General features: G+C 34.9%; 2 protein-coding genes across 2 annotated transcripts; both read right to left on the bottom strand.

Moving 5' to 3' along the window:
* Positions 1 to 773: 773 nt before the first annotated feature.
* On the bottom strand, positions 774 to 7,305 carry eri1 (exoribonuclease 1). Its single transcript, XM_073825036.1, has 7 exons — positions 7,018 to 7,305; positions 4,962 to 5,122; positions 4,660 to 4,876; positions 4,339 to 4,422; positions 1,792 to 1,901; positions 1,590 to 1,704; positions 774 to 1,393 (listed from the first exon to the last, which is right to left on the bottom strand). Exons 1-7 carry the CDS (start codon positions 7,099 to 7,101, stop codon positions 1,151 to 1,153), a joined length of 1,014 nt encoding a protein of 337 aa, XP_073681137.1. The 5' UTR covers positions 7,102 to 7,305; the 3' UTR covers positions 774 to 1,150.
* Positions 7,306 to 7,654: 349 nt separating this feature from the next.
* On the bottom strand, positions 7,655 to 11,987 carry ppp1r3b (protein phosphatase 1, regulatory subunit 3B). Its single transcript, XM_073824767.1, has 2 exons — positions 11,831 to 11,987; positions 7,655 to 9,476 (listed from the first exon to the last, which is right to left on the bottom strand). The coding sequence occupies exon 2, from the start codon at positions 9,443 to 9,445 to the stop codon at positions 8,561 to 8,563; it is 885 nt and encodes a 294-aa protein (XP_073680868.1). The 5' UTR covers positions 9,446 to 9,476; positions 11,831 to 11,987; the 3' UTR covers positions 7,655 to 8,560.

Below are 11,987 nucleotides of genomic sequence, written 5' to 3'. Positions count from 1 at the left end.
GTCCAAAAGAAAAAATAATAGTTGAATTCCTGTTCTTCAGAAAAATCTTTTAGGTCCCACAATTTTTTTTCCTTTGGTTTTTCAGCATTTTTGTGTATTTGAACCCTATCCAACAATGACTGTATGATTTTGAGATACATCTTTTCACACCTGGGACGTCTGAGGGACTCATACGCAACCATTACAGAAAGTTCAAATGCTCACTGATGCTCCAGAAGGAAAAACGATGTATTAATAGCCAGGGTGTAAACTTTTGAACCGAAAGACATGTACATTTTTCTTATTTTGCCTTAATATCATACTTTTTTTTATTTATTACTGCCCTTCAGAAGCTAGACGATACTTACATGTTTCCCAGAAGACAAAATAAGCGAAATTTACCCTGATCTTCAAATTCAAAAAGTTTCCACCAGCCAGCTCTTGAAGCTTTGTGTTTCCTTCTGAAGCATCAGTGAGCATCTCAACCTTCTGTAATAGTTGCTCAAATCCCTCAGTGTGAAAAGATGGGGGGGGGGGGGGTATACAGGTAACAACACAGTATTAAGAATCAAGTGTATGTAAACTTTTAAACAGGTTAATTTTTATAAATTCAATTATTAATTTTTCTTGTGGACTATATGTAAATGTCTTATGTGAAAAATCTTACTCAGTTCAGTACTGAATAAAAACATGCATTTTGTATGATCCCTTATTTTGCTAAAATTAATTAACATGTTGCAGATTCTGCAAGGTGTGTGTAAACTTTTGACCTCAGCTGTATTTATCATTGCAAATTAACATCATTAAAAAATGTTTGACAAAGAACACAAATTGAGCTTTTCATTGGAAGTGCAACATGAATTTAAAAAAGCAATCCAATGCAGTATTGCAAGTATTGATAACCCATCAGTTACTCTTTGAAAAAACCTTTGACTGAAACTGTTTATGTAGTTTATGTGGAGCAAGTTTCAAAATACAATACATAATCCCAATTCGCTGTAAAATTGAAAGCTCAGCCTCACCCCACTGATCCGCTATGGTGTAAACATTTGCAGTAAAGAAACTATACACATTACTGGAATCATTTTAAGAAAACCCACATTAGTTTGTCCCAATTATCTTACATTCACACTGAGACAGGTTATTTTTGTAAAAGAGTCTTTTAAATCTTTTAGTCTCTTTTCTTAGGGGTTTGAGGTGCTGGGGCTCCTTCAATAGGGGTGGTGTTAGGCACGCTCCGTAGTTGTCCTGAATGCAAGCACTCGTTCACCCGCAGCTGACAGCCGTCCTTCAGCATGTGGATGGCAATCCTGGCAATGTTGCGGGAGTCATCTAGACCACAGTGGGGACGTCCATCATACTGCATACCAAGATTTTCCAGCATGCAGATTAGTTTAGTCTGAGTACGAGGAACCTGAAAGAAACAAGCGTGATGCTCATGAAAACCTCAGAATTTTTTCAAATGTAAAAAGTCAACTTTTTATTTAAAATATCAGATCCGGAGGCATTTGTACAATTTAGATACCAAGATCCTTTATTTACATCCAAATAATTTTTTTCATTCAGATTTTCTTTCTGTAACTTTGTAAGGAAAACAAGAAAAAACAAACCTTATAAAAGTTTCCGTAAGACTTTCTGATATTGATCCATTTTCTGGCAAACTGTGGGTATCTGATGGCACTCAGTTTACACTGGGTATGAAGAAATTTTCCCATGTCCCATGACCTACATGGACAAGATAGTGAGCTGTACAATGTATTTTGTTCTGCATATTAAATGTCATTAGATATAGGCCTTAGATTTCATCCTTACCCATCTGTCAAAAATGTATATTTGTACTTTGTGCCAAGTTCTTTCTTCTGTAGCCAGGAAACTGCTCGCTTTAGAACTGGATGGAATGGTTTTGCCTCATCCACCATTTTCTAGAAGGAAAAAAAAGTGGAGAATTAAAAATCTGAGTTTTGGACTCAAAAGTTATAATTATATACATGGCACATGTAAAATACACAACTATTTAAAAGCTTAGTGTCAGTAAATTCTTTTTGTATTTTTGAACAAAGGCTCTTTTACGCTTACCAAGGCAATAAAAAATAAAGTAATAAAAAAATACTAATAAGTAATTTAAAAAAAGGCTGAAATATAAAATACTACAACTTAATTTAATTTCGAATATATTCAAAATTTCTATATATACACACTGCTGTTTAAAAGTTTGGGATCAGTTAAGACTTGTAATGTTTTTTGAAGTCTCTTATGCTCATTAAGGCTGCATTTATTTGATCAAAAATACAGAAAAAGAACAGTAATATTGCAAATTGTTCTTACAAAATAAAATAATGTTTTTTTATTTTAATATAGTTAAGTATAATTTATTACTGTGATGCAATTTTCATCAGCCATTACTGCAGTCTTAAGTGTCACATGATCCTTCAGATATCATTTAAAAATATTTTTTTTGGAACATGTGATACTTTTTTCAGGATTCTTTGATGAATAAAAAGTTAAAAAGAGCAGCGTTTATTCAAAATAGAAATCTTTTCTAACAATGTAAGTCTTTGCGATCACTTTTTATCAATTTAACACATCCTTGTGAATAAAAATATTAATTTCTTTCTAAAAAAAAAAAAAAGAAAAAAGAAAGAAAAATGTACTATGTACTATGTAAGTTGCACTGCAAAAATGCAAAAGTGAAAGTGAAAATGTTTTGCTAAATAGTCTGCCAATGGGGTAAGCAGAATTATCTAGTTTTACTTACCCCACAGGCAGATTATTTTGCTTGTTTAAAAAAACAAAAACTTAATTTTGGTTTATTTTGGTCACCTTTTTGGTTTAAGAATTTTTAGATATTTTGGCTAAGTAAGTCAAAATAAGTAAGAAAAACATTTTTGCAGTGTGTTTGATGAATTAAAAGTTCAAAAGAACAGCATTTATTCAAACTTCAAAGAATCAAGAAAAAAGTATCACAGATTCCAAAATATTAAGCACCACAACTGTTTCCAACACTGATTCAGCGTTGATCACAGAAATACATTTTTTAAATTAAAATAGAAAAACGTTACTTTACAATGTAATAATATTTCACAATATTACTTTTTTTCTGAATTTTTAATCAAATAAACACAGCCTTAATGACCATAAGAAACTTCTTTATTTATTTTTATTTTTTTTTTAACTACAACCTCAAACTTTTGATGGGTACTAAATAGGGCTGCACGATATTGGGAAAAAATTACATTGCAATATATTTTTTTCTTGCGATATATATTGCAATGTGTATAAATTCATTTATGTTCATCAGGTTGTTTTGAACTGCTTAAAATAAAATAAAAATTCAAGAATATTGGGGGTAATTTTGTAAGCATTTTCAAAGAATAAAAAAAATTTTTAAAAGTACAGTATAATCAAAACCCTGAAATAAAATACTTTTTAAAGCTTATTTTGGGTAGTTTCATAAACAGTTTGACTCACCTTATTCACTGTCAATTCAGGCAAATCAAGGCTCTAATATGAAATTAATAATGAATGTTGCTTTTACCCTGATGAAAGGGAAATCAGCTTCTTCCTTTCACGAAAAACATTAAAAGCTTAGCCAAGATGGAGGAACAGCTGATCATAGCTGTTACAGGGATAACATTTTTTAGCAGCAGAGCTACTGCAAGCAATGTTTAGTTTTGGAAATCCATTTATCTTTGTTTATTTATCTTTGCTGAAACTTCCGCGTCTTTAGGAGAGCGCGGGTCATGGTTGCTTAGCAACGGCAGACGCCACTTTGCCACTCAAGTTACAGAGCGCTTTGGAAAGAAGGAGAAAGCGGCACGCCTAGCGTTTTCCATGCGTTTTTAGGCGCGACATGTGAACGGTCCCTTAAATTCGTAGTGTTCCCGCGAGTTGTGGCAACAACTGCCAGGCACTCCCGACAGAGCACCTGTTTTTGGTCAGCAGCATTCTTTTTGTATCCAAAATACTTCCATATGACCGATGTTGCGTTTCTTTTTGCGACCCAATCTTCCATTTCGGCGGCGCTTTTCTCCCGTCCCGCGCTCATTTCGCCATGCGCACGCAGAGACTGCATGCATGAAGTAGGTGAAGCAACGTGTGCATTGTAGTTTTTAAAGAACCTTTAAACATGAGTTAATTACTTTATTTTAGACAAATATAGATCCGTGAATAGAAAGTTTAGAAATATAGAAAGTACATTTTTAAATCAGACACACATAATTTTTTTTTTTGCCCTGCATCGTGACTGCCACGCTGTGACTATCGCGCATGCGTACATCGCGATGACGATGCTGAAACGATCTATCGTGCAGCCCTAGTACTAAATATATCTTAAATTCTTAAGTAGTTCATAAATCTTGCCTGTGTGATTCCGGTTAGTTGTACACAAAACTCAGAGAGCTGTGGGTTCACCACTGGCTTCACATACTCCTGAAATGAGTCTACCTGTAATGATAGGAATGGGATTATACATGAAATAAGAAAGAAAAAAGACATTACGTGTTAGTGTTAAGATTAGTTTATCACTGTAGCTTTGCGAAAATCTACGGTGATAGAATAAAAGTCTTTTTTTTCCACAACTAGCAGATCAATTCTAAATCAGTTCACTAAATAAAAGCATGGTATCATGTTCGCCTGGCTAGAAGCAAGCACGTGTGCCAGACCGTTCTCTCACCAACTCACAATCTCCAAGGTGTGCGTGTCGATCAAAACCATGGGAAACTCGATGATTTCATGCAGGTAGTCATGTGGGTTATTCTCTTCACATGTCGCTTCAAAATCCACCACACAGATGTAGTCAAAATAGACATCACTGTTCCCATTTGCAGCAGGTGAATGCATCAGTTTTTGCTTTTTGTAGTAATTTTTTAGGCGCTTTCTCAGGACATCCTTAACTCCCCTGAAAATAAATTAATGGTTTTAATGAATTTTGTAGGACATAACAGGTAATACAAATGTCAAAATAAAATTTAAGCTCACAGTACCGTGTGTCAAGCTTCAGCTCAGCACATTTTGCACGTAGCTCATCTCTGCTCATTCGATTGATGGCACCGTTTGCCACTGCGATCTCTTTATATACTGGATCACTGAAATCTCCCTGTTTTGGTGACGAAGGCTCCTGCTTGTCATTTTTTTCACCGGAGGTCTAAATGTGAGGCAAGGAAATAAAATGTTAATGCAAATCAGAACAGATTTGAAGAAATTTAGCATTACATCTCATCTGCATTGAATGGGTGTCATCAGAATAAGAGTCTAAACAGATGATAAAAATAATCCACACATCTTGTGAAAGAAAAAAACTACATGTTTGTGAAAAAAAAATGCATAATTAAGATGTTTTTAACTTCAAACTGATGCTAATGCCGTACATACATGCTTTCTCCAGTGACAAAATAATCTTGTCAGAATCAGGAGAAAAATATGCACATATCAAGCACCATTTATAAGCGAAAACGGTTCTTGACAAATATGTCAGTGGATCTTTTTTTTTTTTTTTACTGGAGGAAGCAATATAATGGATTGTGAATTGGTATTTTGGCCAGAAGCGACGGCCTGAAGTAAAAACATCTTAATGATGGATATGTTTATTACAAACAGGAGTCATGTGGATTGCTTGTGTATTATTGTGATATTTTTATCAGCAGCTTGAACTGTTATGAATTCTGATGGCACCCATTCACTGCAGAGAATCCATTGTTTAGCACCAAGAAACAATCTCATCTACATTTTTTGACGACCCGGGGGTTAATACATTTTGGGTGAACTACTCTACAACTGCTAAAAAAAACAACTGTTTAATTCCATGTCAACTCAACAAAAGGTCCCCGGCTTAAATTTTTTATTTTGCAAATATTTATTCTGAAGAAAGATAGCCATGCATAGTGATGAAAACCAAAATATTAAATGTCACTGATGAATATTTACTGAGTAATTCACCATTTTGTAGAGGGAGGTCAAAAGAGCAATTTTCACCTTCGATTCAGAGTCAAGTTAAAGGGAGGTTAAAATGATATCTTATTTTTACACAGAGATTGGTAGTCCTTTTAGTAAAATCGGTTGACTTTAGCAATCTTTATTGCATTATGTGCCAATGGTGACCATTCAAAAATGAGTAAAAAGCACTATTCCAAAGTTTGCATGCTTGTAACTCAAGAAGATTTAAAGATAACCTAATGCCCTTTTAGATATTTGGTCTTAACAAACTTTCCTTTTGGTGTCTTTATTTTAAACGCCCTATGAGATCCTGAAATTTAAATATGGCTCCAGGAATAAATCGTTTAAATGTATACACTTTCAGTGGTCAAAAACCAAATGTGGGTCAGTTTGCAAAATATGATCTGAAGAATAAAAAAATGTTAAAACTAGAGATTTATCTAGTTTCTTTCTGTCTGCATAAAACATACCAGTCTGAGTTATTTTTCCAAAGTTTGAGTGCCTATAACTCAAGAAGTATTAAAGATATTGCAATATAATTTGAGATTCTAGTTGTTAATAAAGTTTTCTTTTGGAATCGTCCAGTCCCAGAGATATGGGAATCTCAATGAGGCTCCATGTCCAGATTGTTGAAAGTTACCCATTTTCAGTGGTCGAAAACCAAATGTTGGTCAAAACAATATCATCTGAAGTCATGTTTACCCCCCTGTAACTTGACTCTGAATCTAAGGTGAAAATTGCCATTTTGACCTCCCTCTACAAAATGCTGGATTACTCCGTAAATATTGATCCATTGACCCATGGCTTTCATCACTATACATACCTATCTTTTCTCAGAAAAAAAAATGAACAAAATAAAAAATTTGAGCCGGGGAAGCTTTTGAAATTTAGTTGATTTGACACGGAATGAGCCCACTAAACAATACACATGTCTACTAAATACGAGTCAAACCAACCCCTAACATAAGCTGACATACATATTAGGAAAGCATAACAAATAATGGCTTTCTCTTTATTTTGCCATTACATTATTCCTAAGTATTACTGTCAATGATTATATTAAAGTTACATGTTACCGACTAAAACCAACAGTGTTTAGACACTCACATTAGCGCAGCATTGCTCCTCCTCATCCTCTTCAGACTTTGAAGTCTTATTTACAAGTTGACTGGTGTTTTTCTGCGACTCCATTAGTTTGACACTTTAGCTCATTTCAGAAACTACAACATCTGGTTTCGCGCGTTCACGCTCGGTGTCTCACCTAATCCGCTCCTGACGAAAAATTACAACCCTAAATTATCGTCTCTATATCTCAAATTTCGTTTGTTGTACATTTTATTTAAAACGAGCCCTTGTTACAGTGTCTCAAACGTGAACCAAGTAACTGCCGCTTACCCTGACGTTTCAACGTCGACAGGAAGTCGTCACTGAAAGATCGAACAATTGTAGAATAAAAGCCCCATTGTTCTTTCATTCATTTACATCTGTTTATTCGTGGTTAAATTATTTGTACTCGTCGTTATTAATAAATAAGTAAATAAAATCTTCTCTAACTTCTAAACACTTATTTATTTGGTAATGCTAGTTACGTATCTACGTTTCATTTCTAAAAGAAATTAAGAGTCAGGAAGGTGTGTATATTTAGGCATCCAATCGTGAATAAAATGGTTTTGACATTACTCTATAGTTGCCTTATCACAACTTTGTGTTGCCTTCTACGTTTACAGAAAGAATAAGTCAGATATTGTTTGCTCCAGTACTTTATTTTAAGTTTTAAATGACTCGAACCTTTAAAACATTGCATTAAAATGCAAATATTGACATACCTAATACCATTGAGAGAACTTTTGACAAAGTGGTTCTGACAAACCTGTATTTACACTCAAACAATGCTATTTAAAATGGGTGACGAAATTAAACAACAAATTATAGTGCATACATTAACTAGAACAAATGACAATACGCAATAACTTAAATAGTTAATATCATAATCCTGTTGTGCAATTACAGTGAGAATCAACCATAGTCAATTAAAATACAGAAATACAGAAAATGTAAACACTTGTAGAGTTTTAGATTAAAATGAGCTGTTCAGGAAAGAGCAAAAACATGAAATAATCTGCATACATAAACCCAGGCTGAGTTCAACTCTGGTCTCACTTTTTTTTTTTCTTTTTTTCTTTTTTTTTTGCAAAACACTGATTTCTTTTTAGGTCATTCTGTCTTTGCTTTTGGCAAGGCTTTTCAGATCAAAACCATGCTGACAATCTGTCAGTCTAAGGGGAAAAAAATTATTTACTGGCCTGCAGATTTACTTGCACTTAAATGAATTCACATTGTATTTTTTTTATAAAGGTCCACGCAAATCCATACAAACCCCAAAAAACCTCAGGAACTTTCAGGAATATAAACATTTACCCTCATAATTACATTTGTATTGCACCATGAACAGTATTCTTTTCAAAACACAACTCATTCTATTGCACAATGTAATCCATTAATATTGACGACAAATATCGCAAGTGTCCATATAGGTTTTCATTTCAAGTCCTTGGCCAAAGAACAACCTCAAAGTTTTTTTGTTTGTTTTAAAGAGGCATCACAATGTGACTGATATGTGCACAGGATAAACTGCCCCAAAAATGGACTCTTAGTAATATGGACCAATGTCCTCATATCCAGCATAGCTTGGCCAATTGGGAAAGATTCCATGTGAGCATCTGGGGCTGCCGTATCGGTCAAAATGAGTGTTCCAATTGCTCACGCCATATCGCTGATGGTCACCACTAGAGTCATTTGAACTCTTCTTCAGTGCTGACTGAATGATTCTGTAATTCTGTCCTTGGTTGTTATCCCAGAGCATTACGCCATTGACTTCATAGCAAATGGCAAACTCAATGCGTTCATGTGCAGGCACCTGATCAGGCAAACTAGCTTCGAATGAAAATGTGTCACGGTTTGAACCGGTGTACGTGTCCTTTACATACTGGCATTCTATGTCTGTGTGGCTCTTCCAAGTGTCAAACGTAATGCGAAGCTTAACAGACTTTTCAAAGGAAATGTTTTTGACTTTGATCGTGCCTACTATAGATTTGTCCTTAAGCATGCAGTGCTCGAGGCAGATGTGATCATTTTCTACACGTTGACGAAACTTTAGGTAATCTGCAGACGGCTGGTCAAAGTCGAGGGTTAGCTTGTCCGTTCCTTCTGATAGAGTCAGCGAAGAGCTAAAAAAAAACTGCTCGATGGTGGTTGGGATGTCAATGGGATCATCAAATTCAGAAAAGATCTTCACCACGGTCAGTGCAAGGCCCTTGTGATCAGCAAAAGATACTTGTTTTTTGGCCCTGCCAGGAATTGTCAAGGGTGCGCTGACCCCATTCAACTCTGACTGCTCCCTGGGAGCCCTAAAACTATGTTTGGTATTCTGACACTGGTGTAGACATGGCCGCAAGGGTCTGCTGTATTTAGACGCCCTCGGGTTCAAGAACTCATCGCTTGACAGATAAAGCGGCATGGCGAGTTCGATCGGCATGGTGGGTTCGTTGAGACGGCAGCCGCATGCACTGAAAACACAAAAAAGTTTATTAGTAACTAAATTAATAGTCAGGAAGAAAGCTCTGTGAATGCTGGCTGACTAATTTAAATGTCACACTTATACTTCAAAATAGCACAGCATGAGATCTCTAATGCAAACTCTGTATGAAATGATTAAAACATTATGCACAGCATGCAGGGCTTAATATAGACTGGGAGTGAAATAATTAAACATTATGCAAAAGATTGCAGTAAGTGGGTCAAATAAGTCAAACAAGTTTATCTTAGCTGGAGGCCAGAGAGGGGATGTAAAGTGGCTTCATATGAAGATATTCAGCCCCCTCTAGTGTTCATTATTTATAAAAGCTTAATACAAAATGATTAAAAGTAAAGAACCTTGATATTTAATATAGAAAAAATTATTTGAGGATCACTAATGTTGCTTATTTTCAGACCCGGGAGTGTTGTATGTGACCCTGGACCACAAAACCAGTCCTAAGGGTCGTTTTTTTATTTTATTTTATTGAGATTTATATTGTGTATAGCTGAATAAGCTTTCCATTGATGTATGGTTTGTTCGGAGAGGATTATATTTGGCCGAGATACAACTATTTGAAAATCTGGAATCTGTTAGCAATGCATATTACTCATCAAAAAATAAGTTTTGATATATTTATGGTAGGAAACCTACATAATACCTTCATAAAACATCTTTACTTAATATTCTAATGATTCTTGGTAAACAAGGAGAATCTATCATTTTGACCCATCCAATGTATCTTTGCTGTTGCTACAAATATACCCATGGCGCTACATTTTGTGGTTCAGGGTCACATATGAGGTGAGATGTAACACCAGTTTAACCAATTAGAAATGAGTTGCATAAATCATTGTTACACATTATCAGCATCCTCCTGCGGTTACAGCAGATGATTAGTAGTAGTAAGACTGTTTAAATATGTGTGACCCTGGACCACAAAACCAGCCAAAATGTTAATTTTTTGAAAATGAGATTTATATATAATGTGAAAAGCCAAATAAATAAGCTTTCCACTGATGTATGGCTTGTTATGATTTGGCAAAATGGAAAAGCTGGAATCTGAGGGTGCAAAAAAAAAAAAAAAGCTTTTAAAATAGTCTAAATTAAGTTTTTAGCAATGCATATTACTAATCAAAATTAAGTTTCGATATATTTACAGTGGGTAATTTGCTAAATATATTCATGGAACATATTTACTTAATATCTTAATGATTTTGAGTATAAAAGTAATATGTATAATTTTGACCCATACAGTATAATGTATTTTTGGCTACTTATACAAATATACCCATGCTACTTAAAACTATTTTTATGCTCCAGGGTCACAAATAAAGAACAACATACACTTGACAAATAACACATTAGAATGAAAATCTACTAGAAATGTCAAGGCTCAAGAAATGAGGAAGGCAGTGTATTTCTATTGATCCCATATAGTTTGTGGTGTATAGGCTTACATTTGCCACAGGTGTAAGCATTACTACTAACCCATCCCATACACACGGTATGTTCTTAGATTCGTTAATCTGCTTTGTGTATTTCTAGATTTCCATTCAGTTTTAAAACATTTCATTAATTTTCAATAAGCAAATAAGAATTTGTCATTACCACAAATTCTTGCACAGCTTTTAAAACGTACATTGTACTTGCCTTACGATGCACTAGTGAGGTATGTTGTAACAACAGCACTAGTTTCAAAGTAATTTACATAAGTAATTGGTTTCATAGAACTTTAATGTGGGATTAATATAAACATTATAAAAAGTTTGAAACAAATGTTGCATAAAAAGCGTTACAACACACTCAGGTTTGACCTACTAACTTGTATCCATATAAGGTCAGGAACAATGAAACATTGTTCCGGGCTGTTTAGGTGAAACGCTTTATAATTTTTCTTTAGTTAAAAAAAATGATAGACTGAAATAACAGGCAATGGCATTCAACTTCATAAACAAATGGTTTCACACCTGTCGGAGCTCATTTGCAGTTGCAACTTTGGCCTGGTTCCAAAATACTATCACGCTTCGTAATACTGCTGCTACCTTTGTGTTTGATCAACCCCTGTTGTCTTAATCGTTGAGTTTAAATCCCAATGCTTTGGAAGTTTGCTTTGCTTCTCCATATATTTTTAAAAGCGTTAAGCCTAATATCATATGTTGCTTTGCGTCATGCTCTTCCTGGTTCGTAACCGTTTTCCTAGGCACTACAGTGTTTCATAAATTTTCATAAATTAACAAAAATCCCTGCGTGATGGAACATGAATTACCCGGTGCGTGAATCTCTAGTTCTTCGAGTGCGCTTTAAAGTGATCCTAAAGAAGCAAATTGAGAGCGTAATGCATACCTGTGTTACGGCATTTGATTTGGATCAAACTTCTTCACCAAGCCCAGTGTTTTGTGTTAGTGAATGCAGCTTCAGCTCACAAGAGTAATGCGCTCGTGGTGATATACTGCATGAGTGAGCGTCTGAGTTGTACCGGCACCAAAACTACATTTTTGCA

The sequence above is a fragment of the Garra rufa genome, chromosome 19 (genome assembly GCF_049309525.1).
Source record: "Garra rufa chromosome 19, GarRuf1.0, whole genome shotgun sequence".
NCBI classification, from domain to species: domain Eukaryota; kingdom Metazoa; phylum Chordata; class Actinopteri; order Cypriniformes; family Cyprinidae; genus Garra; species Garra rufa.
This window is presented reverse-complemented; position numbering and strand designations above follow the sequence as displayed.